Source organism: Symphalangus syndactylus, chromosome 20, assembly GCF_028878055.3.
Source record: "Symphalangus syndactylus isolate Jambi chromosome 20, NHGRI_mSymSyn1-v2.1_pri, whole genome shotgun sequence".
In the NCBI taxonomy this organism is placed as follows: domain Eukaryota; kingdom Metazoa; phylum Chordata; class Mammalia; order Primates; family Hylobatidae; genus Symphalangus; species Symphalangus syndactylus.
The window spans coordinates 60,370,348-60,397,684 of NC_072442.2; the positions used below are offsets into that span (position 1 = coordinate 60,370,348).

The following is a 27,337-nucleotide window of genomic DNA, read 5'->3' on the forward strand; positions in this document are numbered from 1 at the left end:
AATCTTAGCCGCTCCAACTTTCCAAATTTTGTCATAGACCATCTTCCAAAGCATTCATGTCTTTTCCCACAGGAAATGACATATAAACACGTAACATATAAAAAAGTACTGAAACCAAATGTGGTTTCTTTACAAAGTGATTTCCTACAAAACCTCTATTTTCCAAATTCCTATGAGCCAGAGACTCTGATACAGACTATTGAGCATTTATTAAAATAACACAACAAGAGAACAAAGAAGAGAGAGGGTAGGGTAGGGGGGCTCATCTCCAGACTCCCCCCCGGCTCCTCATGCTACTTGGGGCAGGGTGCCCACTTTTCTTCCGTGCGGGAGGTTTTTCAGTCTTGGAGGCTGTAGCAAGGCGGCGAGGGACAGCCTGGGAGGGAATCTGAGAGTTGAGGGAAGAGAAAGGAAGAAATCAGCATCAGATCCTCTCAATTCCCCACCCCACTGAGGAAATGCACGTGGAGAGGGCCAGAAGAGTCTGCAGGGAGGAAAGGCCATGCTACAGAACGCGGGGGTGGAATGGAGGGGCCAGCCAGGAGTGTGCAGAGGTGAAGGAACTGGTCAGTGAGAGCCCTTTTCTCCCCGGTCCCTGCCTGACTTTCCCTCACCTCTTTCCGGGGGATCTCACCCAAGCGGGAGTCTGTGTTCCTTCTGGGGACATTATCCCCTCGGCCATCAGTCCTGCCACACAAATCAAAGGTATGAGGATGGGGATCTCCGTCCCCCTGGTTACCCAATACTGGATGGAAGAACCACTCCCCAATTCTATCTCTTAAGAATAAGATCAAACTCGATAGACCCGGGCATCAACTGGGAGGAGACATTAGTGGAAGTAAATAATGAGTTACACTAGCTAGTCAAAATTCTAGGATTCTGAGTTTTGAGCTGAGGGGTAAAGAGGAAAAAAACGAAGGTAGAGAGACCCGGGGAAAAGATTTTTTTGTTTAGAAGAAAAAAGCAATAGAAAGGAAGAGACAAAAGAAAGGTGTGGGGCAGTAAGAGAAGATCTGTGGATCCACCTCTCATCCTTCACTTTCCTCCCCAGAAAAGGACATCGATTCAATTCGTGTAAAACACACCCACTCCACTCCCCATAATCCAGCTTCCATCCTGTGAATCCTTCCTCCTTCCTCCCAGGCTTGTACCTGCTGTGTTCCAGCCTCTTCAGGTAGAGCAGGAGATCCTCAGCAGGCAGAGCCCCCCAGCCCCGAGCCTGGTAGAGTCGCAACAGTTGAGACACCTCCATCAGCTGCCTTGGGAATGTGAGCCCATCTCCACCTGACACACATAGCAATAATCACCGGCGTCATCCTAGGGCCTGTCTCCCCAGCCCTCAGCCCATTTCCCCAGGAATTCAGAAGGACTGTAAGTGCCTGTACTGGATCCACACTCAGGACTGTCCCTCCTTTTTTCCCTAGTAAACCAGAACATGCTCACCTCTCTCTGGGGAACTACTGCTGGGACCACTGCCTTGTGAATGGGAGGAGGGAAGCTCATGGACCCGGAAAAGACTGGATGCCATGGCTAAGGGAACTTTGGTTTTGTGGACAGGTGGTGGAATATGTGGCACTTGAGGGGCTTCCTCCCAAGATGGGACAGTCAGAGGACCTAGCAAAAGGAAAGAAAGCCAAGAATCAGGAAATGGGGCAAAGAACCAAGGAAGTTCCACCACCCAGCATTTATAAGGCTTTATTACCTTTGCCAGCTCCTAAAAATTCATCCTAGATAACCAACTCCGATCTTTCCTAGGCCGCAGCCCCAACCTTCTTCAGAATTGGAACTCACCAGACTTAGGGGGCAACAGGTCGACAGAAGGGTTCTCATTGTTCTGGGGCCCTGTCTCCAGCAACTGTGGGTGAATAAGATAGTCAAGTTCCCTAGGGACTGATAGAGAAAAAGGCCTAGGGATCTGAGAGAAGCAGCTGGGACAAAGAGTTAGTCATAAACAGGGAATGAGGCCAGAGTCCTGGATTCCCAGAGCAGGAAGAGGAAAGGAGAAAGGGAAGAAGAAAATGAGCTAGTCTGGGTGGAATCTCTCTTACGTGGTGCAAAAAATTCTTGAGGCCCTCCAGCTGAACAGGCGGCAGCCCTTGCTTTAGGCGGCCCTCCCAGTCAGGTCCAGGATCTTCCTCAGGGAATGGCCTTTCTGCCCTATGATCAGGATGGAAGGCCCCAAGTGCAGAGAAGGCCCCACCTATAAAGTGAAACAGGTGTGGGTGGGTGCAAGTGTGTTCAGGGGGGAAGGGGCTCCTCCACAAATCAACTCACCTAATACTCAGAAGAAAAGGGCCTATTAAATGTAAGAGGAACATTACAGCTAAGAGAAGATGAAGATGAAGATGGAGGTTTAAAGTAGCTGGAGAGGGAAGGGTTGGAGGTGACTGGGAGATGGCACAGCTGAATTCTAAGACAGAAATACAGACAGAAGAAAGCTGTGGTACTCAAACTCTAAACAAATAAATACCCTCACAAACTCCCCGAAGAATGGAAATGAGTAACACACATGTTCTGACCTCTTCCCCAGAATATGCCCCATTCTTTTATTATTCTCACATAATTAAAAAAAATTTAATTGTGCTACAACTAATCTCTTTTTTTTTTTGAGACAGAGTCTCACTCTGTCGCCCAGGTTGGAGTGCAGTGGCGCGATCTCGGCTCACTGCAAGCTCCGCCTCCCAGGTTCACACCATTCTCCTGCCTCAGCCTCCCGAGTAGCTGGGACTACAGGCGCCCGCCAACACACCCGGCTAATTTTTTTGTATTTTTAGTAGAGACGGGGTTTCACTGTGTTAGCCAGGATGGTCTCAATCTCCTGACCTTGTGATCCGCCTGCCTCGGCCTCCCAAAGTACTGGGATTACAGGCGTGAGCTGTAATCCCAGCACTTTGTCTCTTTTTTTTTTTTTAAGAGACAGAGTCTTGCTGTGTTGCCCAGGCTGGAGTACAATGGCACCTTCTTAGCTCACTGTAGCCCCAAACTCCTTGGCTCAAGCAATCTTTCTGTCTCAGCCTCCCTGGGTAGCTGGAAATTTGGGTGTGTGCCACCACATCCAGCTAATTTTTTATTTTGTGTAGAGATGAGGTCTCACTATATCGGTCAGACTGGTCTGAAACTCCTGGCATGAAGCCATCCTCTCACCTCGGCCTCCCAAAGTGCTAGGATTACAGGTGTGAGCCACCGTGCCTGGCCCCATCCCTCATTTTTAATTCGACCTGGGTTGTCATGTTTGTACCACACAGAACACCCCCATCCACTCAAATCACAGCTGACATTAAACTAGGGGTGGACACCACACCCAAGGTCAGCCAATCCAATCAGATGGCCTCTTTAAACTGGACCTAAAAAACTGAGACACCGATGTGTCTATAAATGTCTAGAGGCTCAGCTAGAGTCAGTATCACAGCTGGTCAAACCCATGTGTAAACTGAAGTTATGAGGGGCGAGAACCTTGAATGCCGGTCTAGCAAGAAAAAAGAGCAGATGTGCAGGAGAGGTGGACCCAGGAGCCTATGCAGGCCCACAGAAAAGGGCCACCTAGCTGCCTCAGTTCCTGATAGTGCCCCATTCCCAACTCCAGTTCTCCTTAAGTCCAGCGATGTCACATTTCCATGAGATCTCAATCCCTTTATTTGGACCAATGTGAGGAGATTTCTGCTCCTTGCAACTTGTGATCACTAAAGGCATCTGGGAAACTAAATGCTCAAGTATCAGAGAGAAAGCAAGGTACAAAAGAGGAGCCAATTCATGCACAGAAGGGGAACCCCAGTGACTTCTGCCCCCAGTTACCTGTGGATGAAGTAAGGTCTGGTTTGGGCTCCAGAGGCTGGAAAGAATGCTGGCTCTGAAAAGAGGGGCCCAACAGGAGGCTAAGATCTGAGGAGGAACTGCAAAGAACAGGAGGTGCTCCAGGTAGCTCGTCCCTTGCTTCCTGGCTCTGCTGCAATACAGGTTTCAGGGCCACGGCCACAGGAGGCATAGTCCAGACCCTCCTCTCCTCCTTCTCCGACTCCTGAGGCCCGGGGCTGGAGGGTCCAGCAGGAGGAGCCTGACCAGGAGAGAGGCAGAAAGAAGGGTCAAAGCACAGTAGGTTTAAAGAGATAAGACATGGTACAAACACTTTGATAAGATTATAAATTTCCGGGTGCAGTGGCTCACACCTGTAATCCCAACACTTTGGGAGGGTTGTTTGAGGCTGGGAGTTTGAACCAGGCTTGACAACATAGAGAGATGCCATCTCTACAAAAAATTTAAAAATTAGCTGGGGGCAATGGCACGTGTGTGTAGTCCCAGCTCCTTGGGAAGCTGAGGAGGGAGGATTGCTTGAGTGCTCTGGGCAACAGAGTGAGACCTTGTCTCAAATAAATAAATGATAAATATATAAATAAATAAAATTAAAATTAAAATATCCTAATTTTTTCTTCTTTTTCTTTTTTTGAGATGAGGTCTCACTATGTTGCCTAGGCTACTCTTGAACTCCTGAGCTCAAGTGATCCTTCTGCTTTATCCTCCCATATAGCTGAGATTACAGGCGCACCACCACACCTGCTAGAATTTCATAATTAAAAGAAGGAAGTGGGAAGTACCAACGTATGAAGGGCTAGGAAGTGAGACTCCCTACTCTACTCTGGGGCAGGACTTGGCAACAATTTTTGGCCCTTTCCCTCATAATTAATTCAGCTGTCCCTCCACAAAACTAGTACCACGTATCATTTGTCCCCTCTTGGGACTGGGAGACTAGAGTTATGCCCAATGGAATGGGGCAAGTCTGAGTGAGTATGGCCATGGAAAAAAGGATTTATTTTGCTGAGGCAGTTATTATTTGTAAAGTCCACCAATTTTTCTCCCCTGATGTAGGCCTTAGGAGCTGAACTTAGTACTTCCCTTGGGAGGGAGCTAGATTTCCAAAGAAGGAATTTAGAACACAGTTCTTGCTGGGCATGGTAGCTTATGCCTAGAATCCCAGCACTTTGGGAGTTAAGAGGTGGGAGGATCACTTGAGCCCAGGAGTTTGAGGCTGCAGTGAGCTACTCCAGCCTAAGCAAGATGAGACCCTGTCTCAAAAATAAAAATAAAAATAGAACACAACGGAGAAGCTTAGCTCAAGGGGTAAGGCGTACTGGAGGGTTGGGCGGTGGGAGAGTGGTGCTGAGCAGCTGGTTGGCCTCATCCCAGTGGGCCTGCAGCATGGCCTGCAGTCTTTCCACCAGCTCCACCCGCTGCTCCTCCAGCTGCTGGTTCCCACTCTGCAGTTCGCGCACTCGCGCTTGCTCCCGGGCCAGTCTGAAGCAAAGAGAGAAGAAGTGACTCAGGGCCTTTAAGGAAGCAGCTACTTGGGAGCTAAAAAGAACCAGAAGGGAATGTTGGACATCTGACATTCTGAAAGGAGCTGGGGCCCATGTAGAGGAGGACAGATCAATCAAGGGAGCAGCTCTTCACTGTTCCCAGTTTGGGCTCTACCCATGGGAAAGGGGCTGGGGCCTGAAAGGGGCACTCTGGGGACCAGGACCTGAGCTCATAGTCCTCAGCCACCTGCTGTTGCCGCTCCTCTCGTTCTGCCATTTCCACCTTGAACTGAGCTAGCTGACTGGCCAGCTCCTGCTGGTGCTGTCCACTCAGGTCCTGCAGCTGCTTCCTACAGGGCACAGGTAGAAGAGGCCTGAGACTGGAGACAGAAGAAGTGACCAACTGAGAAAAAGACATCATGTGTGCACGTGACAGTGACCCAGATAGCCAGTCAGCTAGCCTGGCCATGGCACAAGAAGCGGCAAGGACAAAGCTGGGGTCTTAAGATGGGTTCCTCAGTAGCAGAGACTTAAGTAAATTTATTTCGGAAGCATTTCCAGAAAATCTCAGCTGCAGAATGGGGGTGAGGAGAAGTGACGCCAGGCTGGGAGGAGGCTCAGTCTGACAGAGCAGCTCTGGAGATAGCGCAGGTCATACCTCAGCACTGTCCCAGCAAGGGAGCTGGACCATCTATCATTCTGCACCTATCAGTTCTTGGTTAAGGTCTACTCCCTATGGGATGAAAATTCCCAGGCACTTCTGGCTCTCCATGAACGCATGAAGGCAGCCCTCCCGAGAGAGACTCAGGTCTCAGCTGATGGGAGTTAGCACACCCTGAGAGTCACAGTGCTGGACCATAGCAAAGGGATTGAAGGGAACACAGGCCTGGCACTAACGATACCTGCTGTGGCTGAGAGAAGTGACACCCAGTGAGTCCCACGTACCTGTGATGTTCCCTGAGGGAGGCTGCTTGCCGTAGGCTGCTCTCCTGAGCCTGCGCCAGCCGCTCTGTCACCTGCTGCTCCAGCTGCACAGCCAGCTCCGACTCCAGCTGGATCCGCTGGCTTTCATACCGGGCCTGGGAGTGAAGGAAGGTGGGATAACGGCCCAAATCTGTTTGGGCTTAGAAGAGGATGGAGGATATAATGTAGGCAAAATCCAGTACCAACTTTCCCCTCATATGAGATGAAGAACAAGAATTTTGCCTCAAGGGGTGAAAGAGGTTCCCTTTCCTTATTAAGATATTCACACTTTAAACATACATCAAAGTGAAAATGACTATGGGTGAAAGACATAAATTTCTTGGCTACAATAAATGTTTGATAGAGCAATCAAATCCATTCTGTGTCTGAGATAACATACCCTGAGTAGAGTACCTGAAAGCCAGTAGACATTCAATAAATGGCAGTGCCTCTTCTTCCTTAAGCAGTCAACCTATAAGTGTCTCCATTTTCTCAGCCACAGTCCTTCAACTCACTAAAATCTGATTTCCACGTATAGTATTTTACTATAAAGAACTCAATCTCTTTTCTTTCTTTTTTTTGAGATGGAGTCCCGCTCTGTCACCCAGGCTGGAGTGCAGTGGCACGATCTCGGCTCACTGCAACCTCTGCCTCCCGGGTTCAAGCAATTCTCCTGCCTCAGTGTCCCGAGTAGCTGGGATTACAGGTGCGTGCCACCAGGCCTGGCTAATTTTTTGTATTTTTAGTAGAGACGGGGTTTCACCATGTTAGCCAGGATGGTCTCAATCTCCTGATCTCATGATCCACCCGCCTCGGCCTCCCAAAGTGCTGAGATTACAGGTGTGAGCCACCATGCATGGCCCAAAGAACTTAATTTCTAAATCCAAATAGCAGTTATTTCTCAGCCCCTACTTCTGAGACAGAGTCTTGCTCTGTTGCTCAGCCTAAAGTGCAGTGGTGTGATCATGGCTCACTGCAGTCTCGACCTCCCAGACTCAAACGATCCTCTCACCTCAGCCTCCAGAGTAGCTGGGACTACAAGCTGGTGCCACTATGCCCAGCTAATCCTTTTATTTTTTGTAGAGATGGGGTCTCACTATGTTGCCCAGACTGGTCTCAAACTCTTGGACTCAAGCAATCCTCCCACTTCCGCCTCCTGAAGTGCTGGGATTACAGGCGTGAGCCACCACACCTGGCCCTTTCTGTCTTTTTTTTTTTTTTTGAGACTCGGTCTTGTTCCTGTCACCCAGGCTGGAGTGCAGTGGTGTGATCACGGCTCACTGCAGCCTCTACTTCCAGGGTTCAGTTGATCCTCGCACCTCAGCCTCCCCAGTAGCTAGGACTACAGGTGCGTGTCACTATACCCAGCTAAGTTTTTGCATTTTTAGCAGAGTTTAGGTACTGCCATATTGCGCCCAGGTTGGTCTTGAATTCCTGGGCTCAAGCAATCTGCCCGCTTTGGCTTCCCAAAGTGCTGGGTTTCCAGGTGTGAGCCACCACACCCAGATGCTTTCTTAGCCTTTATCGCGTGTGATCTCATTGTAACACCTGACGCCCTAGGTCAATTCTTTTTTTTTTTTTTTTTTCTGAGATGGAGTCTCACTGTGTTGTCCAGACTGGAGTACACTGGTGCAATCTGGGCTCACTGCAACCTCCACCTCCCAGGTTCAAGCGATTCTCCTGCCTCAGCCTTCTTAGTAGCCGGGACTACAGGTGCACACCACACACCTGGCTAATTTTTGTATTTTTAGTAGAGACGGGGTTTCACTATGTTGGCCAGGCTGGTCTCAAACTCCTGGGCTCAAGTGATCCACCCACTTTGGCCTCCCACAGTGCTGGGATTACAGGTGTGAGCCACCACACCGGGCCAAAGGATTGTGGTTCTCAAATGCTGGCCTCACTGGTACCTCAAGTTAACCATTTATAAGGAACATAGCCTCTCAGACTGGCTTGCACCTAGAAAATTCATCAATTTGTCCTTAACACACATTTTATACATAAAAACAGAGGCCCATAAAGGTCAAAATTCTAGCTAGAAGTAGACGTAAGTGCCCTAAGTCCTAATGCAGTACTCTTTCCTCTTCAACGCTGTGTTTCCACCATGGGCCAGAATACAGCTCTCTCCAATCCTTTCCTCTATTCTGGAGATCGGCAAACTACAGCCCAATTCAGCCCTCCATTGCCTGTTTCAATAAGTTGTACTAGAACATTGTTCTAGTACATGTGTTGTGCCCATTTGTTTACGTACAGTTTATAGCTACTTCTGTGGTATAACAGCAGAGTTGGGTAGTTGCACCTGAGACCATACAACCCACAAGGCTAAAAATATTTACTGTCTGGCCCTTTACAGAAAAAGTTCGCCAACTCCTGTTCTATTCCATGGCAAGAGTCTGACTAGTTTGAATTTAAAATTCAGTGTGTTAGCTAGATGGAAAGTGTTTTTCAAAGTGTAATTATATTTGACAAACAATTTTTGAGTACAATTCTGTGCCAGGCCATGTGCTGTTATGGAAGTTTCATAAGTAAATTAAAAAATCATTGCCCTCCTGGGTCCCTGACCTACTCAGAGAAATTAATACAAGTTATTCAAGTAACGAGAATTACAAAGCATACTGTTACGATTGGAATCAAGTCTCTGACAAAAGCTTTCACCTGCTCTGTCAATCCACTAAGTGTGGTGTCATCTCTTAAAATAACATAAGGTATCTGTAATAGATTTAAATCTATTTAATCCTAAAAGTAACACTAGGTCAGTCTGACATATTGTGGGAAATGGTCACTCAGTGAGAAATGGCTCTGAGTTTAGGACAGAAAACTACTCATACTACATAGAAACTGTTAATGGAATTAAACCCCAAACACCTGAACTGGGAGTGTCTGCTGCAACTCCTGAGAGGTCCCTCTGCCTCAGATCTACTTCTCTCAGAACAAAACCTCAAGAACCCTCTGCCTTCTGACCTGCACCAAGCTCATTTCCAGCTGCAGGGCATCTCTCTCTCTCCGAGCTGTATCCAGCTCTCCTTCCAGCCGCCGCACCTCAGACTGCACCAATGCCAACTGGTGCTGGGCCTCCCAGGCGGCCTGGGCTTCCCTCTGGCTCTTCTCCTATGAAAGACAAATCCAATGTATATACATACCTCATTTCTTATCTCCTGGTTACCTCCACTCCCCAGTTCATCCTCCCAAACCCTAAAATCCAAGCTTCCCCCCCCGCTCCCATTTGTCTTATTTCCCCATCCCTGTTGAATTTCAGTCTTTGGCCTTTCATGTATTCATTACCCCCAGCCCTTCCTGCTGGCCCTATACTCTCAACCTTGTCTCCCACACATGGCTCCCTACTCTCCATTCCTGCCTATATATAGCCCCCACGTTCTAACATTCCATCCCATTCAATTATTTTGCCCTTCATCTACTCCCTAGTTCCTCAACTCTTCCAACTGCTACTTTTACCTTCTCCCTTTCCAACTGAGCCTGGCTCTCCTCCTGCAGCGCCTGGTAGTGTTCCTTAAGCTGGTGCTCTTGCTGGGCCCAGGTCTGCCGTTCTTCTTCTAGGGCAGCCCGAAGAGTCTCCAACTCTCGATGCTCACTCAGTTGCCCAGCCCGAGCTGCATCCCGCTCTTCCTGCAGGGCACAGCACCGCTGCTGTTCTGCCTCCAAGCTCAGGGTCAGAGCTTGCCTTTCCTCCTCCTACAGCCGCAGAAGAAAACCAAGCTCCTTAGTAGGCTCTTCAGAGACCAGCGATCTGCCCTCTGACCCTCATACAAGGTGCCTGCTGAGAATTACGCTCATTAAAAACACAGTAATTAGGCCGGGTGCGGTGGCTCACACCTGTAATCCCAGCATTTTGGGAGGCCAAGGTGGGCAGATCACTTGAGGTCAGGAGTTTGAGACCAGCCTGACCAACATGGTGAAACCCCATCTCTACCAAAAAAATACAAAAATTAGCTGGGCATGGTGGCATATGCCTGTAGTCCCAGCTACTTGGGAGGCTAAGGTGGGAGAATCACTTGAACCCGGGGGCAGAGGCTGCAGTGAGCTGAGATTGCGCCACTGCACTCCAGCCTGGACAACAGAGTGAGACCCTGTCTCAAAAAAAAAAAAAAAAAAGAAAAGAAAAGAAACTTGAGTTAGTCAATTCCGTACCTTTTTTGGCCATGCCCTACACCAGCGTTCCCAAACCAGACTGAAAAAAATCACCCAGGAAATTTCTGAAAAGATTTGGGTTCCACCATATATCTACTGAATCAAAACCTCTGCAGGTGAGTCCCAGAAATTTATTTTATTTTATTTTATTTTATTTATTTTACTTTACTATTTTATTTTATTTTACTTTATTTATTTTATTTTTTTTGAGATGGAGTCTCACTCTGTCGCCCAGGCTGGAGTGCAGTGGCGTGATCTCAGCTCACTGCAACCTCTGCCTGCTGGGTTCAAGCAATTCTCCTGCCTCAGCCTCCCGAGTAGCTGGGACTATAGGCATGCACCACCATGCCCAGCTAATTTTTTGTATCTTTAGTAGAAACGGGGTTTCACCATGCTGGCCAGGCTGGTCTCAAACTCCTGACCTTGTGATCCGCCCACCTTGGCCTCCCAAAATGCTGGGATTACAGGCATGAGCCACTGTGCCCAGCCTATATTTTAAAATAATTCCTCAGATGATGATAATGTTCTAATGAGGATATAATTTGCAGAGTTTCTCAAACTGACTTGGTAGCAGAGCCTTTTTTTTTTTTAATAGAGTATCTAGCTGAATTACTGTTCTAAGGAACACACTTTGGGAAACAGTGCTCTGGTACAACTCAAATTATAGTCTCCCACAATCCACCCATAGCCCACAGCTCTCTAGAAGTAATTAACAGCTTCCAGTGGAATTAACCCAGTCCAATCTTCTCACCAGTGTCTCTTTTTCCCGTTGCTGCAGTCTGGCACTTTCCTGCTCACGATTCAGGGCCTCCATGGCCTCAGAAAGGCTTTGTTCCAGGTGGGTTACTGTCTTTCAGGAAGAGAGGAATACAGGGCAGAGGAACTGTGGGAAATCTGTATGTGCTATATTTTATAAAGCATTGACAATGTAAACTCGAAACTTCAGAGTTAACTAAATGACTAAGGGGCCAGATAGAAGACTACATGGTGTGGGAAAAATTAAGAAGACACTGATGATGCAAGCTGGACAGCAGAAACGGTTAAAGGAGAAGAAAGGAGGGATGAGAAGAAATGTCAGGACAGCTACTACAAGACTGAGGTCAATCTGTTGGAAACCCTAATTCCAGAGCTATTTCTGCCCCTTTCCATCTAGAGATCTGTGACTCAGGTTCTAATGCTCCATATGCTCCAGGGTGCTCACCTCCTGCTGCTTGCTTCTGGTGAGCTCTGCTGCCTGGCATTCCTCTTGAAGTCCCCTGAGAACCTCTGTCCGCTCAGCCTCATGCCGGTTCCAGCCCTCCACCACACGGGCCAGGGTCTTAGGTAGGGCAAGTAAGATCAAATTCCAAAATAACTTTTTTGCCTCTTTCTACCCACAGGGGCGGGGTCAACAGCCATCTTCTCCCAACAGTCAGCAAACCAACCCCTTGCCCAGTTCTCAGCATGCACCAAGAAACATTGGTTGGCCACCCACTTATTTATTATTCCTTAATGCTTTTCTTGGAGAGACCCACCCACATTTTGCTACCCTGGTACCTTGTCCAGTTGTTCAATCATGGTATCTTTCTTGCGGTCGGCAGCCACAGCCACGGCTAATTGTTGCTGTAGCTCTAACACTCGGGTCTGCAGGCTCTGAATATAGCGCTCACAATGCTGGGGAAAAGGGTGAGGAGTCTGGGTGTTGCCCATGTTTCGTATGACCACAGCACCAAACTTTCCAGCTCCTCTAGTGGGGGAATGGGCTAGACCCAAGAGGCCTGGGTCCCAAGAACAGAATAGGTTTGGAGAGGGAGAATCAGGAAAATTCTGAAGCAAGCACCTTGAGGCTCAAGATCTCCAACATGTTTCTGTACCTTTTCAGGAGGTAAGTGCTTAGATTCCAGGCTCCTCCTTTTCCTGGATCTCCTGAGTAAAAATCCCATAAACCTTTTGGCAGAGGTGCAGCAGCCCACACAGCAAAATGTGCAAAGTTACTCCTACCTTCAGAAGCTCATTGGACACAATGAGTAAACACAGCAAGGATAAAGGGGAAAGCCTTTCTTTCATGCCAAGGGGTTTAACATGGAGAAAGAGAGGCTTCCAAAAATGGCAACCAATGATTTTGACTTTTCTTCTCCTTTGTCTTATTTCTCTGTCCCCTTTAGACACTAAGGCAGAGGTTCACAGAGATAAAGCGCAGTATATCACCAGTAGCTGTAAATCCTGTGCACAAGCTAGCAGAGTTTGTGTCCATTCAACAAACACAGAGTGTTTCTGTGTTATGTATATTCTAGACCTTAGGCAGCCAGTACTAAGACAAACAAGATACGGACCCTCAAATTTTAGAGGGGAGAAAAAAACAAGATATATCAGAATAATAAGCTGCATGAAGGAAATAAGAGGGCGATCTGACTGACTACTTGGAAAGGAGGTGGTGCCATATTAGATGGATGGTCAAAAAAGCCCTCCTCTGAAAAACATTTGAGTTAAGTCCCAGCTTTCAGGCTCTTAACCCTCAGCCCTTTTCAACACTTGGATCCCCTCTTTCTAATCTTTGCTGCTTTCGAAAGGAAGCCTTTGCGTCTTACCTTGCGGCGGGTATGCTCTGAATCCAATGCGTCTCTCAGCCCCTGACAATCTGGGGGATTGAGTGGAGGCCCTGGCCGAAGGCTGGTATAGCGGGGAAACAGCTCCTCCAGGGCTTGGGCTGAGCTAGATGGAGACAAGTCTTGCAGAGGCCGGGTGCTGAGCAAATCAGGTAGAGAATGTTAGGGCTGGGAAAGCAACTGTGATATTCTACAAATGAGGAAACTGAGACCCACAGAGGGCAAGAGACTTGTCCAGAGTCGTAAAGCTATATAACCATAGCGCCATAAATAACACACTGGTCTGTGATTCACTTAAAGGTTTCAGCAGAAACAAGCTAACTCTTTAGAGGGGAAGAATGACTGGAGGTTAAGAGAAAACTGGGTACTAGGCAGCAGATACCCGTGTTCCTGAAGGAGTAAAGCGGGCAGGAGACAGTAGAAAAAAGATGAAAACTGAAAGCCAACCGATAAGCTTCTTGGGTTCTTAAGAGGTACAAAAGCAATAAAGAGAGAAATAAGGAACAAAACACTTGGATTTCCAAGAAAGCAAACAAGCTAGGAGAACCCCAAGGAGAACTCACTTGAGCAAGGTGGCTGTGCTGTCACTGTCAAAGGAGTCCTCTTCCCGTCTCTCTGAGCCAGCGCCAGGAATGAGAGGATCCCCTGCAGGCAGCCAGAGGGATCCCAAAGCCAGAGTCAGGTAAATGACAAAAACAGGGGCCACTTGAAGAAGAGAAAAGGCCTTCCTTTCCAGTTCCCTCACTCCTTCACCCCCTCTCCCAAAGAACAGGAGACTTTTCTCCTGAAATCTCTTGCTCAGAGGTTTTCCTGCTTAGGTTTTCCTACCTGCTTCCTCTGTCCACTTTCTCCACCCCTTACATCTAGGTTTTCCTTCATAGTTCTAGGGAAGGGGCTTACTCACGATAGGCTGTATCACGTGAGGTTTGGAGCATGGTCTGGAGCTGACCCCGAACACTTTCCATCTCAAAGATATGCTTAGAACCATCCTAGAAAAAAGCCACATGGAAATCAGATGCAATCTGCGTTATCTGTCTCCTACCTATTACCAGGGTAGAATTTTCACTCCAGCACTTTGGAAAACAAGAAAAACCAAACAGATCCAATAAGGGATGTCCTAACCTTGAGTCAGAAATTCAAATACTACAGAAACCAGAAAGATAGTGTAAATAAAATAATTGAGGAGGTATAAGACAAGAGTTGTGGAGATTCTTGCCAATTCGAGAACAAATGTAAGGACTGTATGGCTTATGGCTATCATTTTCAAACTCTGGAAGACCTAACCAGTCTGCAAATTGACTCTGATACCTTTTCTATACAATACTAATAACTATCTTCTCTGTAACATGTTGTAGTTAACTAAACTATGTCTTAATGATGTACATGCCAAAGTTGGAACCATACTATCAAAATAGTGTTGAGCTGGAAGGTTCTGAGCTGCTATCCTAAGTCCCTCGTTCCCTCTTGGGATCAAGAAACCTTACCCATTCCCAGTGCACAGAAAACAGCTCACCAACCTACCCCATAGGTTTGCTCTATCTACTCAGAGCAGAGATGTCTCTCACAAAAAACACTAGGAAGTTTCATAATTTTCAAATTATGGTGTCCCAGGTCACTCCCTCCCTCATAAGCATGACTGCCTATGCAGTTAAAAGGAATATGAAATCCAACAGGAAGAGTTCAAATCTCATCAAAGCTTTTTATTTTTACCAACCCCAATCCCAAGACTCTCTGGTGTATAGTGCCACAGTGGTCTCCAAGACACACTTCCCTCACCTTTTTCTTCAAGTTGTTTTCCAATCCGACTGACAAGCTTCGACTCAATTCTTGGGCTAAACCATCTAACCCTTCATGAGGCGGGGAGGTGGAGGGTAAATACAGCTGGGCTCGGGCCGTGGCCTCCGCCTGCCGGCTGAGGCGCAAAGAAGCATAGAGCTGGGAGGTCACTTCAGACGACACTTGGCTGAGCCCAGGGGGTTCTGATGAATCACTCAGGAGATCCTCCGCCCCGAGGGGTGAACTGGGACTGTCAGCTGACGTTGCCATGAATACAGGGAAGAGACAACCGGAGACAGCAAAGAGCTGGGAGTTTCTGCTTTAGCAAAGTCCAGGAGGAAAAGTTCACGGAGAAAGATTTGGGAGAAGGGAGGAAGACTCCACGCCAAGGATCCTTGGTGAATCAAGGGTATCGAGGCTTTCTGGTTAGAGGAAAGGTTTCCACCAGTTCCAGGGGCCATGGGAGTGGGCAAAAGCATCCCTTTCCCCAGCTCCTGGGAACAGTGTTAAGAGGGTGCAGCGCACAGGGGGTGCGGACAGAAGACCTACTGTGGGACAACAGCACCGCTGAAGCTCCTCTTCCCAACTACGAGTGCTGGAAGCTGCAGATCAACTCCGGCACAGGCTATCCCCGGTCAACTGAGCTCTTAAGTTCTCACACCCAAAACGTCCCAACGGAAACGGACCCAAATCCACTAGGAGCCCAATTTCTTTTTTTTTTTTTTTTTTTTTTTTTTTTTTTTTTTTTGAGACGGAGTCTCGCTCTGTCTCCCAGGCTGGAGTGCAGTGGCGCCATCTCCGCTCACTGCAAGCTAGGAGCCCAATTTCTGTCCGCCTGCCCTACTAGTCCCTCAATTGGCTCCAGTCTCAAGAGAGGGAGGAACCTCACGCTCCCCCACCCCTTCACCCGTTCTGTCCAGGGTCAGCTCCCTGTACTTTCCCTTCGATCCCTCCTGGCAAGAAAGCCATAGCGAGCTTCCTTGCTCCCTAGAATCTCTCCCTCCCGACCACTCCAAAAGAAACCTTGTAGCCGGGCGCGGTGGCTCACGCCTGTAATCCCAGCACTTTGGGAGGCCGAGGCGGGTGGATCACGAGGTCAGGAGATCGAGACCACGGTGAAACCCCGTCTCTACTAAAAAAATACAAAAAATTAGCCGGGCGTAGTGGCGGGTGCCTGTAGTCCCAGCTACTCGGGAGGCTGAGGCAGGAGAATGGCGTGAACCCGGGAGGCGGAGCTTGCAGTGAGCCGAGATCGCGCCACTGCACTCCAGCCTGGGCGACAGCGAGACTCCGTCTCAAAAAAAAAAAAAAAAGAAAGAAACCTTGTGAACCCTCAGTCACGCCCTAAGTCGTCCCTAAAAAGCACGCCGCCCTCAAGCCTAGCCCGAGATCCTCTGCCCCGACGACCACCTGGTTCCGTCTACTCTCCACCCTTCCAGTCCTCAGCCCCCAATTTGCCGAAGTGGGGGGCAAGCGACTGGCCTCCTCCCCTGAGATCCCCCTCTCACGCCTACCTCTACGCTCAAAACCGTTGGCAGTCTCCCGCCCACTGTCCACGGCTCCGCCTCTCTCGCCTCAATGACGTCACCCGCCCGCGAGACCGCGCTCGCAGACACATCACTTCTGTATTCCCGAGCGCCTGGCCGCGCGTGCGCGGCTCCAGTGGCCACAGATTGGCTGAGGGAGGGAGGCGGAGTCTGACGAGCTGCATTGGAACGGAGTTAAAGCCCCGCCGCGGCCGGGTGAGAACCCCCCTAAGGGGCGGAGCTCCGTGGAAACCGGAAGTAAGTCTTGACGGGCACTCGGAGCAGTTCCGGTGAGTCCAGGGGTGGGGTCCCCACCTGGTTGGAAGGCTGTGGGTCCGGGAACCCGAGCCCACGGAGTGGGGGCGGTCCCGGAGCGAGGCTCACACTCCCTGCCCTGCAGATGACTGTCCACAACCTGTACCTGTTTGACCGGAATGGAGTGTGTCTGCACTACAGCGAATGGCACCGCAAGAAGCAAGCAGGGATTCCCAAGGAGGAGGTGACGAGAGGGCCCTGTGCAGCCCAGGCGACCTCTCATCTCCAAACACCTATAGTCCCCCAACCCAGCCCCTCCTCTCCAAACCCCAGCTCGTTCCCATCCCCCACCCCGTCTCCCGCATCAACCGAGAGCTAACTCTGCCCCTCTCCCTCCAGGAGTATAAGCTGATGTACGGAATGCTGTTCTCTATCCGCTCGTTTGTCAGCAAGATGTCCCCGCTAGACATGTACGCCGAGTCAGAAAAGATGTGGGGAGGAGGGCTAGCAATTTGGGAATTTGGGGATGGGGGACATTTTCTGAAGTGGAAGGAGCATTGGCCTCCAGAGGGGGAAAGGGTACTTAAGAGAGGCTGAGTCCAGAGCGAGAGTGCTGGAGCTGGCAGGAGTGGGGGTGGGGAGGGTCTGAAAGTAGAGAGGTTGGTGGGGGCTAAATTGAGGGGTGACGATGGGCGATGTCTTTACTCAACCAGGCTTCTACAAAGGATATGTTTAGATAAAGAGGGAGTCGACCTTTGAGGGGATCAAAAGTATCTCTTTGGGAGAGATTCTGCTCCCATTCTTTAACACCCTCCTCATCTCTGCAGGAAGGATGGCTTCCTGGCCTTCCAAACTAGCCGTTACAAACTCCATTACTACGAGACGCCCACTGGGATCAAAGTTGTCATGAATACTGACTTGGGCGTGGGATCCATCCGAGATGTGCTGCACCACATCTACAGTGCGGTCAGTGCCAGCTCCGGGGACTCATCCCCTAGAGCTCTTCAGATCCCCAGGACTCCCTCATCTCCCCTGCCCTAATCCTACTATATGTTTGCTGAACTCAAGAGTTTTCTCAGGGGCCCTTAGGTTCTTAACTCCCACCACCACTTTCTCCTCAGAGAGGGCTTGCCTTCCAGCCCTTGTTCCTTGTGCGTTCACACACCCCTGAGGTTATACGAGGTTTGGGGCTAAAAACCAGAAGTATCCAAAGCCTGGCTCTAACATCTTCCCTTTCCATAGCTGTATGTGGAGCTGGTGGTGAAGAATCCCCTGTGCCCGCTGGGCCAAACTGTGCAAAGTGAGCTTTTTCGCTCCCGACTGGACTCCTATGTTCGCTCTCTGCCCTTCTTCTCTGCCCGGGCTGGCTGAAGCAACCTACCTCAAGTCTCAAGAGAATTCATGTCTGCCTGGGGCCCTTCCGAACCTGTGCCAACTAAGGGCCCCCACTGTAAGCCCCCGCACCCCCACCCTCTGCCCAGAGCAACAGCCTAAAGGCCTGCCCTGATGCTCTCCTCCTACCAGAATGAAGCCCACAGAGTCCCTCCACCTCCACACCAGGCCCTCTCTCCAGTTTTATCCCCTGCCTAATGCTGCGAGAAGCACAGAATAAACTTTTTGTCACTCTCCTGCCTGAGCGTGTTGGTTTGAGGGCCCTCTCAGTCCTGCCCCATGCATGAAGGCGGAAAGTAGGGCAGCCACACCCCCTTGAGGGCCACGAAGTGGCTTTGCGGATGGGTTTCTCAACCGTGGGAATATCGATGCTTTGAGCTGGATAATTCTTTATTGTGGGGACCGTCCTGTGCTTTGTAGGATTTTAGCAGCATCCCTGGCCACCACCCACTAGATGCTGATAGCACAGGCGTGAAATCAAAAATATCTCCAAACCTTGCCAAAAGTTCCCTGGGAGACACAGTCTCTCCCGATTGAGAATCACTGGGCCGGGGGAAGCCTGACAGCCCTTGGGTCCCAGAGGGTGCAGGAGCTATCCTCCCCGATTCCGCTCAGAAAATATTCAAGGTGCAGAGCCTTCGGCAGGCGGGGCTTATGCTGATGAGCGGCAGGTTTGATGGGGAGGAGGGCGGCTCTATGCAGATGAGGAGGCGGTGCCTGCATGCTGATGAGCTGGGCCCGCTGCCGAAGCTGCTGGGAGCCCAGCCGGTCCCGCAGCGGTTCGCGCTGAAGTGGCATCTCTCTCCCGCCCCGCTTCCCCCTGGGTCCTTATCCTCCAAGACCTTTACCTCATCCTCGACCTTTACCCTCATCCATTTCCCCCTCCTACTCCTTGCACCTGTGTCCCCTGTAACTAAATATCTCCACTCTTGGCGCCCCCCGCGTTTCTTCCCTCCCGCCGCAAACCTCGCGACCTCCAGCAGCCCGCCCCCGTGGGCCCGATCCTGCCCGGCGGCTCCCGCCGCAGCCTCCTCAGCCTTCCCGCTCTGCCGGGGTTCGCCCCACTACGCCCCCGGTCGTCCGCCCTCGGGCTTCCCTGCTCCCCCCTCCCGTCCCCTCGGAGCCCCCTCCCCCGCCCCGGCCAGCTGGCATGCAGGTGTCTATCGCGTGTACCGAGCAGAACCTTCGCAGCCGGAGCAGTGAGGACCGTCTCTGTGGACCCCGGCCGGGCCCCGGGGGCGGTAATGGCGGGCCGGCCGGCGGGGGGCACGGGAATCCTCCGGGGGGTGGAGGGTCTGGCCCCAAGGCCCGAGCTGCACTGGTTCCCCGACCCCCAGCGCCCGCTGGGGCCCTCCGAGAGAGCACCGGCCGAGGCACTGGCATGAAATACAGGTATGGGGGTGGCTGGGCAGCGCACTCCTTCCGCTTTCCTTTCGGGACCCCTGAGGCTTCTTGAGATGGCCGCCAAGACCCCTTCAAACTTCACTAAGTAGGTCCCCCTTCTTCCCATCTCTTCTTCCTGTCTCTGGCACTCCCTCACTTTGTCCCTCTCTTGGTTTCTGTCGATACCCCTGACTACGAGAGAATCAAGTTTACCAAGGTTGACTGGGTCCTGTCAGACCCAGGGGATGCCCCTGAGCTTCCCTCCTTACCCCTGGGAAGGTCAGAGATGCACGGATCTCCACGCTACACGGATCTCCAGGCTATGCCTCCTCCAGTGGAATGTCCTTGGGTCCGTGTCCTGGGGAGTGGAGGGAGGGAATCGGCTTCTCACTCTGGCCTGCTCGGGGTGCCTGACCCAGATACTGCCCCTGCCTGCCCCAAAGGCTAGGTCTCCTGCGACCTTTCTTGGGCGCAAGGGGAGTGGGACCTGTGGGAAGGATGGACCACATTTTTCATCTCCATGCTGAGGGACAGGGTCTGGGTAGACTGAAATGTAACTGACTTTATCTCAGAGGACTGCCAGACCAGAGGCTCAGAACTTGAAGCAGGGGGTAGAGGAGGGGCTCCTGCTTGGGAGTGAGCTGAGGTCACTGATCTGACCTGCTTTTTCACCTGAGGAATCTGATCTCCTCTATATGGTGGCCCTGATTGGAAAGCTGAGCTGACACCTGGGTTGGGGGCTTTGGGAGGATGAGGGGGCTCACTGGTTCAGAGACAGTCTTCACAAGTCAATAGGAACAGAGGGAGTGGAGAGGGAGAACTAGGCTTTTCTGTCTTACTCTCCCCCTCCCCCCAGGTCCTCAATCTGCCTTTCCTCCAGGCCCATCTGCCTAGCCTAGCCAGGGACCCCTGCCTGTCTGAATGCCTGAACTTGACTTGGTTTACCTCTTCCAACCTGGCATCTACCATTTGGCACAGCACTCTGTCTGAGGGCCTGGTCTCACAAACTCACCACAATCAAACAAAATTCCTCCCAGCCCCTCACTGCACATAACCCACAGATGACTCAAAACAGACAAGACCCCAGAAGAAGGACAAACCAGACTGCACGTCTTCAACGTGATAAGACAGAATGGAGACTCTGGACAGTGGTTCCAGAGGAGCAGTCACATATGGTTCACTTGTCCTTTTGAGAAAATTCCTAGGACCTCTGCTCTGGAGATAGCACTTGCCCAATCTTATAGGCCCACTGGGTCTAGTTTCTTTGGACTGAGACACCTGAGGGCTTCTCAGTCTGGAAGGAGAGGAGCTGGGGGCTGATAGTCTAAGTCCATAATGGAGGCTCCACCCCTTCCCGCTGCTTCTGTATCTTGCAGGAACCTAGGGAAGTCTGGTCTTCGGGTATCCTGTCTTGGCCTAGGTGAGTCAGAATAGGGATTAAGGAAAGGGGGGCATTCTTTCATGGTCTGTCCCCTGCAGTGCTCATGTGCCTGGTTTCTCTCTTGCAGGTACCTGGGTCACATTTGGTTCTCAGATCTCAGATGAGGTATAAGTTATCGGACCTAGAATCAGGGTGGTGGGGGTGAGGGAACCTGAAAAAAGGGAAGTGAACCTGGATAGGGGTTTGGACAACAAGCACAGGGAATGAGGGGTCTGAGGCTGGAGGATGGGGAGAGGGGAGAGACTAGAGAACCCAGGGCTGAGATGTGATGGGTTAGAGTACAGTGAGAGAGGTAACAGAGAAGCAGTAGTTGATCTTTACCTCTTTCACCTCCCTAGACAGCAGAGGATGTGCTGACTGTAGCCTATGAGCATGGTGTAAACCTGTTTGACACCGCCGAAGTGTACGCAGCAGGAAAGTAAGGACTGGGGTGAAAGAGCTAAGCTCCATTTGGAAGGCTGAGAGGACCCCAGGGATTATCTTCCCATGTTCCCTCTAAAGAACCCTGGGACTTCTGAGAACGTGAAGTTCCAACCTTTTGGCAGAGGGACCCAAAAGCATTGTAGGAGCTACAGTCCCAACATTAGTCCCTCTCTGGCTTAGAAGTCAGTGGGCATACTGTGCAGTTACATTAAATAAAGCCAACAAATATATCTGAGGCATTAGTTATGTGCAACTACATGAGGATTACAAAGATGAATTTTCAAACACATCATGCCGTATCACACATTGATGGATTCACACTAGGAGCAGGGAAAACCTAGGATGACCTACCCTGCCTCTTCCCCATCTAGCAAACACTTCTGCTCATCTTCAAGACTTGACCCAAGTGTCCGCTCCTTCAAGAACTTTGCCCAACTCCCCAGAGTTGGTCACCCCTCCTCCACCATGAGCTCCTAAAGCACTGTGGACTGCCTTCTGACACGCAATTCGTGGTTTATGCAGCTATATTAGCTGCTCACGTCAGAGGCCTCCTTCCATGGAACTTGTCTTGCTCTTCCCCAAGTACCCACACAGAGCCTAGCACAGAGCATGTGCTGCTTCTGGGAAGAATCAACATGTCTGCAAAAGTGCACACAGTCTAAGTGGTTAAAGGAACAAAAAAGGGCAATAGGAAAGATTAAACAACGGTAAAATATTTCAGTAGCAGTACACCATGACAACTTAAGACTTGTCACAAGTGAGCTCATAATTTTATGCTAAATTATGTAGCCAATTCTATGGAAGCTGACAAGAAGGCTGGACCATAGATTGTGGCACTCAGAGAACACATTATGGGTGAGGCAGAATTTGGGCTGAGCTTTGGAGGACGGGTGGGATTTTGCAGAGGCTCAAAGAAGCGGGAGGGCAACCCAGATAGTTGAAGCCAGACAATGCAGTGTCCTTCCTGGCTCCGCCATAGTTGGCCCCTCTCACCTCATCCTATTTTATCTTTTTGGCACCCACAGCAGGGCTTGGTACATAGCTAATGCACAACAGATATTTGTTGAATACGTGATGAAAACTATACAACTACACCCATAGTTTCAACAGACCTCTTATTTTGTCCAGGATGGGGCTATGAGCTGAAATGGACTCCTGGTTTATATCCTACTTTGCAAGAGAGGAAAAGGTGGGGAGGAGAGGAAGGAATTGATCGGCCTGGGAGGGATCAGTGGCTCTGCCTTATGTTTCTTTTAGGGCTGAAAGAACCCTAGGCAACATCCTCAAGAGCAAAGGTTGGAGGTGAGACTGTTTTGGGGGGTTGCTGGGGACGTGATCACCCAAAAACCCTTTTCTTATTACTTCTCCCATTTCTGTTCTTCCAGGAGATCAAGCTATGTCATCACTACCAAGATTTTTTGGGGAGGACAGTAAGTGGCTGCCCCACTGTGATTGTGGAGAAGGCCTACAAAGAATGTGTGAAGGTGTATGGGGTGGGGGTGGGGACAGCTATCCTGCACCAGGTCCACACCGTGCCTGTGAAGTCTCATGCAATCCCATTTCCTTATGGCTCCAAGCCAGCCCTGGTCCCCTATCTTTGTCACATCTCATCTTTGACTTACCTTTTCCTACAGGGCAGAAACTGAGCGAGGTTTAAGCCGAAAGCACATCATTGAGGGTGAGAGTTAGGGGCTGGGAACCCAAAGTGAGGGGATATGGAAGCCAGAGGAGTAGGGAACATTCTCTGAACTTCTGGAGGCTTTGAATAGGGATTTAGGTGGCCATGGCAAGGGGGCAAGGTCTGAATTCTTTTTTTTTTTTTTTTTGAGACGGAGTTTCGCTCTTGTTGTCCAGGCTGGAGTGTAATGGCTCGATCTCGGCTCACTGCAACCTCCTCCTCCCGGGTTCAAGGGATTCTCCTACCTCAGAGTCTTGAGCAACTGGGATTACAGGCGCATGCCACCACGCCTGGCTAATTTTTTGTATTTTTAGTAGAAACGGGGTTTCACCACGTTAGCCAGGCTGGTCTCAAACTCCTGACCTCAGGTGATCCGCCCACCTCGGCCTCCCAAAGTGCTGGGATTACAGGTGTGAGCCACCATGCCTGGTGGCCTGAATTTCTTTTTTTTTTTTTTTTTTGAGACGGAGTCTTGCTCTGTCACCCAGGCTGGAGTGCAGTGGCGCAATCTCGGCTCACTGCAAGCTCCGCCTCCCGGGTTCATGCCATTCTCCTGCCTCAGCCTCGCCGAGTAGCTGGGACTACAGGCGCCCACCACCACGCCCGGCTAATTTTTTGTATTTTTTTAGTAGAGACGGGGTTTCACTGTGGTCTCGATCTCCTGACCTCGTGATCCGCCCACCTCGGCCTCCCAAAGTGCTGGGATTACAAGCGTGAGCCACCGCGCCCGGCCCTGAATTTCTTAGTACACTGAAGCTGAGGTGCTTATCTTCTTTTCCCTACCCCACCTCCAGGCTTGCGAGGATCCCTGGAACGCCTCCAGCTGGGATACGTGGACATTGTCTTTGCCAATCGCTCAGACCCCAACTGTCCTATGGAGGGTAAAAGCAGCACCCCCAAACCTTACAGTCCTTCAAAACTGAGCACTTCCTCACTGGGTGCGGTGGCTCATTCCTGTAATCCCAGGACATTGGGAGGCCAAGGCAGGAGGATCACTCAGGGCCTGGAGTTCGAGAACAGCCTGGGCAACATAGCAAGACCCTGTCTCTACAAAAAATGTTTTAAAGGCCGGGCGCGGTGGCTCACGCCTGTAATCCCAGCTCTCAGGGAGGCAAGAGGCAGGAGGACAGCTTGAGCCCAGGAGTTCGAGACCTGCCTGGGCAATATAGCGAGACCCCATTCTCCACAAAAAGGAAAAAAAAAAAAAGACAAAAAAAAGTTTTAAAATTAGCTGGCTGTGGTGGTGTGTGCCTTGTACTCCCAGCTATTCAGGAGGCTGAGGCAGAGGATCATTCAAGCCCAGGAGTTTGAGGCCACAGTGAGCTATGATTGCACCACTGCACTACATCCTGAGTGACAGAGCGAGGCCCTGTCTCAAAAAATCTAAAATACAAAAACTGAGCACTTCCTCAAACCCTCAGCAGGAAGCCAGCCCCTGCTCAGAAGGCCTCCCAAACTCCACAGTGGAGGCTGAGACTCCAGGATGTGGACAGGAAGGGAGGCAAAGAATAGATATTAACTTTCATGACTCCATAGAGTTGCCCGGGGCCTTGGTGGGGCAGGTGGAGTTCTGCAAATCTGGAGTCTTAGATTCCAGGGGTCTGACAGTAAGGCTTTCCCTCTCCTGTGTACCTAGAGATTGTGCGAGCCATGACCTATGTCATCAACCAGGGCCTGGCCCTATACTGGGGGACATCCCAATGGGGGGCTGCAGAAATCATGGTGAGTGTGTGACCCCACGTTGCCCCTGTCCCACAACTGGTTCCCACTTTTCACGTGGTTACTCCAAAGCCCACTGCCCTGGGGGAGAAGGCAGAGAAGAAAACGCAAGTAGTGCTCTGACCACTTTCTTTTCCCCAACCCCCACCCAGGAGGCCTACTCCATGGCCAGACAGTTCAATCTGATTCCTCCAGTGTGTGAACAGGCAGAACACCATCTGTTTCAGAGGGAGAAGGTGGAGATGCAGCTGCCAGAGCTCTACCACAAGATTGGTTTGCAGCCCTCATCCGTGCCTTTACCTTAGCCTCATCCATGGCTAGGTCCTTTTCCTGACACCCAGTGTTCTTCCCTTAGGAGTTGGATCAGTCACTTGGTACCCTCTAGCCTGTGGTCTCATTACTAGCAAGTATGATGGGCGAGTCCCAGATACCTGCAGGGCCTCCATCAAGGTGAGATCTGGGGGCTCTCGATGGCAGGACTGGGCTACACGGGCTGCTTTGAGGGGAGTTACGGGGGGCTGCTGTGCGAGTGTGGTGGTGGTGGTGGTGATGGCGGGGTCTTCTGCTGATTCTTCTTGACCTCCAGGGCTACCAGTGGCTCAAGGACAAAGTGCAGAGTGAAGATGGCAAGAAGCAACAAGCCAAAGTCATGGACCTTCTGCCTGTCGCTCACCAGCTGGGCTGCACCGTGGCCCAGCTTGCTATTGGTGAGACATTGCACCCTGCAGGGGCCCTGTCTCCTCCTGACATGCTCCCAAGCCCATCCTAAAACTGGTTTGTCCCTAAGGAGGACCCTCGTCTTCAGAGACACTTCTGAAATCTATGTGGTCACTGTTCCCCATCAGTTCTCTTTTTTTCCTCCTCTGGCCCCAGCGTGGTGTCTCCGCAGTGAGGGTGTCAGCTCTGTCTTGCTGGGGGTGTCGAGTGCGGAGCAGTTGATAGAACACCTAGGCGCGCTACAGGTGAGCCGGAGACTCAGAGGCAGAGCCTATCTGTCCCCCTCCCCAGCAGTCAAAGCCACGCTATCCAACCGAGGATGGCTCCATAAGGCCATCCACCACAAAGTCCTCACTTTGCAGGTCAGAGGTCCCAGGGCCGGAAAGCGAGGCACCGGCACAGCTGCGGCTCTTGTCTTGCCACTTGACCCCACTGTGGTGCTTCCCCGGGTACTGGAACCCCATGCCCTTTCTCAGTGACCCAGCATGGGCTGCCGTCGCCACCATCCCACTCTCCTCCAGGTGCTGAGCCAGCTGACCCCGCAGACGGTGATGGAAATAGACGGGCTCCTGGGAAACAAGCCGCATTCCAAGAAGTAGTCTGTCGCGGGCGCAGGGACCCAACCCGGTATCGCTGCACCCGCCAGACACCCGCTCGCCGCAGCCGCCTCTCCCGCTCCGGATCCCTCCACGCAGCGGCCGGAGCCAGACTAGCCCCGCCCGCCAACGAGTCCCGGCTTCGTAGTGATACGCATGAACAAAGCCATATCCTTTTGCAGTGGGGTCGAGAGAGAAAGTAGTACGCCTGCTCCCTGCTGCGTCTTTCTAGGCCCTTCTTGCAAATCCCGGGCATGAGCTACTTGCCGTCGGCTCTCTGCCACTTGGTCTCGCCCCCTACTCTCCTCCCCTTATTCCTGAGGCCCAGAAAAGAAAACAAAAACAAAAACCCAGCGCATACAAGAAACATGCAGAGTACCTCAAAAGGGGCCCTTGAAATGTCATCAATGGGTAATAACCTAGTGAGTGAGTTGTGATGTCATCTGGAACATAGGAAATGGGGCTCTTAGGGTATTCGGTACGAAGGAAGCCAGGCTGGTCCTGGCAGGAAGTAAATGATAATCTTTGGGAAACCAGGACCCTGCCTCCCAGCCCAGAGGTGGAGGAGGGCGGTCAGGGTGGGGCCTACAGTGGCACAGCACTGACAAAGGTAGAGGGAAATTTAATAGCACATCTACACTGCAGTCTGGTGAAAGTGGCCGGGGTGGCCCTTGGAAAACAATTGGGCTGTTCTTGGCAGGAATTAGTGACAGCCTTTCTGTCACGGGCAGGGACAAGGGGCTGACATAAAACGTCTGGGTATAGACTTTTGAGCCTTGAGCAGGGCCTCCTACCTGGCAGTGGGGAACTGCAGTCTTCCTCCTGGCAATAACCCTAAAGCAATAATGATGGCCCCTCCTCTGTAAGACTTCGCAGGGAACGGTAAAACCTCAGCTTGATCCTCACAGTGTCTAAAGTTGCAGGGGCTTGGGAGGTTAGGGTCTTAGGGTCACAGTCTCACCTGTCTGGTCCTCTCGCCCCCTAACATTAGAAATCTCCTAGCATTAGCTTTCTCTCCATTGCTCATTCACCTTGGTGACCCAGGCATCGGGCTCCTAGTCACTGTTCTCATCAAGGACCAAGACACCAGATACCCCAGGCCCCAGTTTTCTTCCTTCAGCTACCACATTCCTTAGAACCCAGAAATCTGGCTTCTTAATTTTGTTCCTCTTTCTATGAAAGACTTAGCTATCTGCCCTTATTTGTTTGTATTTAAAGTAATATTAGCCATACTTGTTTCTTGTACTTCTCATTTCTCTCTCGCCGGATACCCACACATATGCCAAGGAACTTGTGGCTGAGTGGGAGATGCTGTTCTGAGGTTGAGGCTTTGTGATTTGGTGGAGAGGTAAAGTGAAGAATGGTCTGAGGTTGAGGGAATACAGAGAGAAGGAAAGATGTTATCCTTTTACTGGGACAGAATTGGGTGGACAGTTACAACCTTAAAGATCA

The 27,337-nt window shown here is 50.8% G+C and overlaps 3 protein-coding genes across 23 annotated transcripts; 2 read left to right on the forward strand and 1 right to left on the reverse strand.

Annotated features, from left to right (window-relative positions):
- Positions 1 to 190: 190 nt before the first annotated feature.
- Positions 191 to 16,335, reverse strand: CNTROB (centrobin, centriole duplication and spindle assembly protein). 12 transcript variants are annotated; one of them, XM_055258235.2, is made up of 20 exons: positions 16,270 to 16,335; positions 14,756 to 15,177; positions 13,884 to 13,968; positions 13,543 to 13,624; positions 12,962 to 13,118; positions 11,931 to 12,047; positions 11,596 to 11,712; positions 11,146 to 11,244; positions 9,702 to 9,938; positions 9,210 to 9,356; positions 6,234 to 6,367; positions 5,513 to 5,638; positions 5,124 to 5,286; positions 3,793 to 4,051; positions 2,049 to 2,200; positions 1,792 to 1,855; positions 1,444 to 1,614; positions 1,152 to 1,284; positions 615 to 687; positions 191 to 388 (listed from the first exon to the last, which is right to left on the reverse strand). In XM_055258235.2, the coding sequence occupies exons 2-20, from the start codon at positions 15,023 to 15,025 to the stop codon at positions 263 to 265; spliced, it is 2,712 nt and encodes a 903-aa protein (XP_055114210.1). In that variant the 5' UTR covers positions 15,026 to 15,177; positions 16,270 to 16,335; the 3' UTR covers positions 191 to 262. The 12 variants fall into 12 exon arrangements, 11 of the variants coding, with proteins under 11 accessions (XP_055114210.1, XP_055114211.1, XP_063485583.1 ...); XM_055258236.2 differs by having other exon boundaries at positions 635 to 687; positions 16,270 to 16,331; XM_063629513.1 differs by lacking the exon at positions 16,270 to 16,335 and adding an exon at positions 15,779 to 16,261.
- Positions 16,336 to 16,341: 6 nt separating this feature from the next.
- TRAPPC1 (trafficking protein particle complex subunit 1) lies at positions 16,342 to 18,162 on the forward strand. Of its 2 annotated transcripts, none has more exons than XM_055258259.2 (5): positions 16,342 to 16,571; positions 16,682 to 16,780; positions 16,936 to 17,006; positions 17,364 to 17,502; positions 17,779 to 18,162. In XM_055258259.2, the coding sequence occupies exons 2-5, from the start codon at positions 16,682 to 16,684 to the stop codon at positions 17,905 to 17,907; spliced, it is 438 nt and encodes a 145-aa protein (XP_055114234.1). In that variant the 5' UTR covers positions 16,342 to 16,571; the 3' UTR covers positions 17,908 to 18,162. The 2 variants fall into 2 exon arrangements, with proteins under 2 accessions (XP_055114234.1, XP_055114235.1); XM_055258260.2 differs by having other exon boundaries at positions 16,347 to 16,539.
- A 900-nt stretch (positions 18,163 to 19,062) lies between these two features.
- Positions 19,063 to 27,117, forward strand: KCNAB3 (potassium voltage-gated channel subfamily A regulatory beta subunit 3). 9 transcript variants are annotated; one of them, XM_055258246.2, is made up of 15 exons: positions 19,063 to 19,169; positions 19,221 to 19,320; positions 20,688 to 20,731; positions 20,820 to 20,857; positions 21,091 to 21,170; positions 22,433 to 22,477; positions 22,561 to 22,605; positions 22,810 to 22,853; positions 23,648 to 23,734; positions 24,490 to 24,575; positions 24,725 to 24,845; positions 24,928 to 25,022; positions 25,159 to 25,279; positions 25,446 to 25,534; positions 25,811 to 27,117. In XM_055258246.2, exons 1-15 carry the CDS (start codon positions 19,079 to 19,081, stop codon positions 25,886 to 25,888), a joined length of 1,164 nt encoding a protein of 387 aa, XP_055114221.1. In that variant the 5' UTR covers positions 19,063 to 19,078; the 3' UTR covers positions 25,889 to 27,117. The 9 variants fall into 9 exon arrangements, with proteins under 9 accessions (XP_055114221.1, XP_063485586.1, XP_055114220.1 ...); XM_063629516.1 differs by having other exon boundaries at positions 19,063 to 19,320; positions 23,648 to 23,796; positions 24,492 to 24,575; XM_055258245.2 differs by having other exon boundaries at positions 19,063 to 19,320.
- Positions 27,118 to 27,337: the final 220 nt, after the last annotated feature.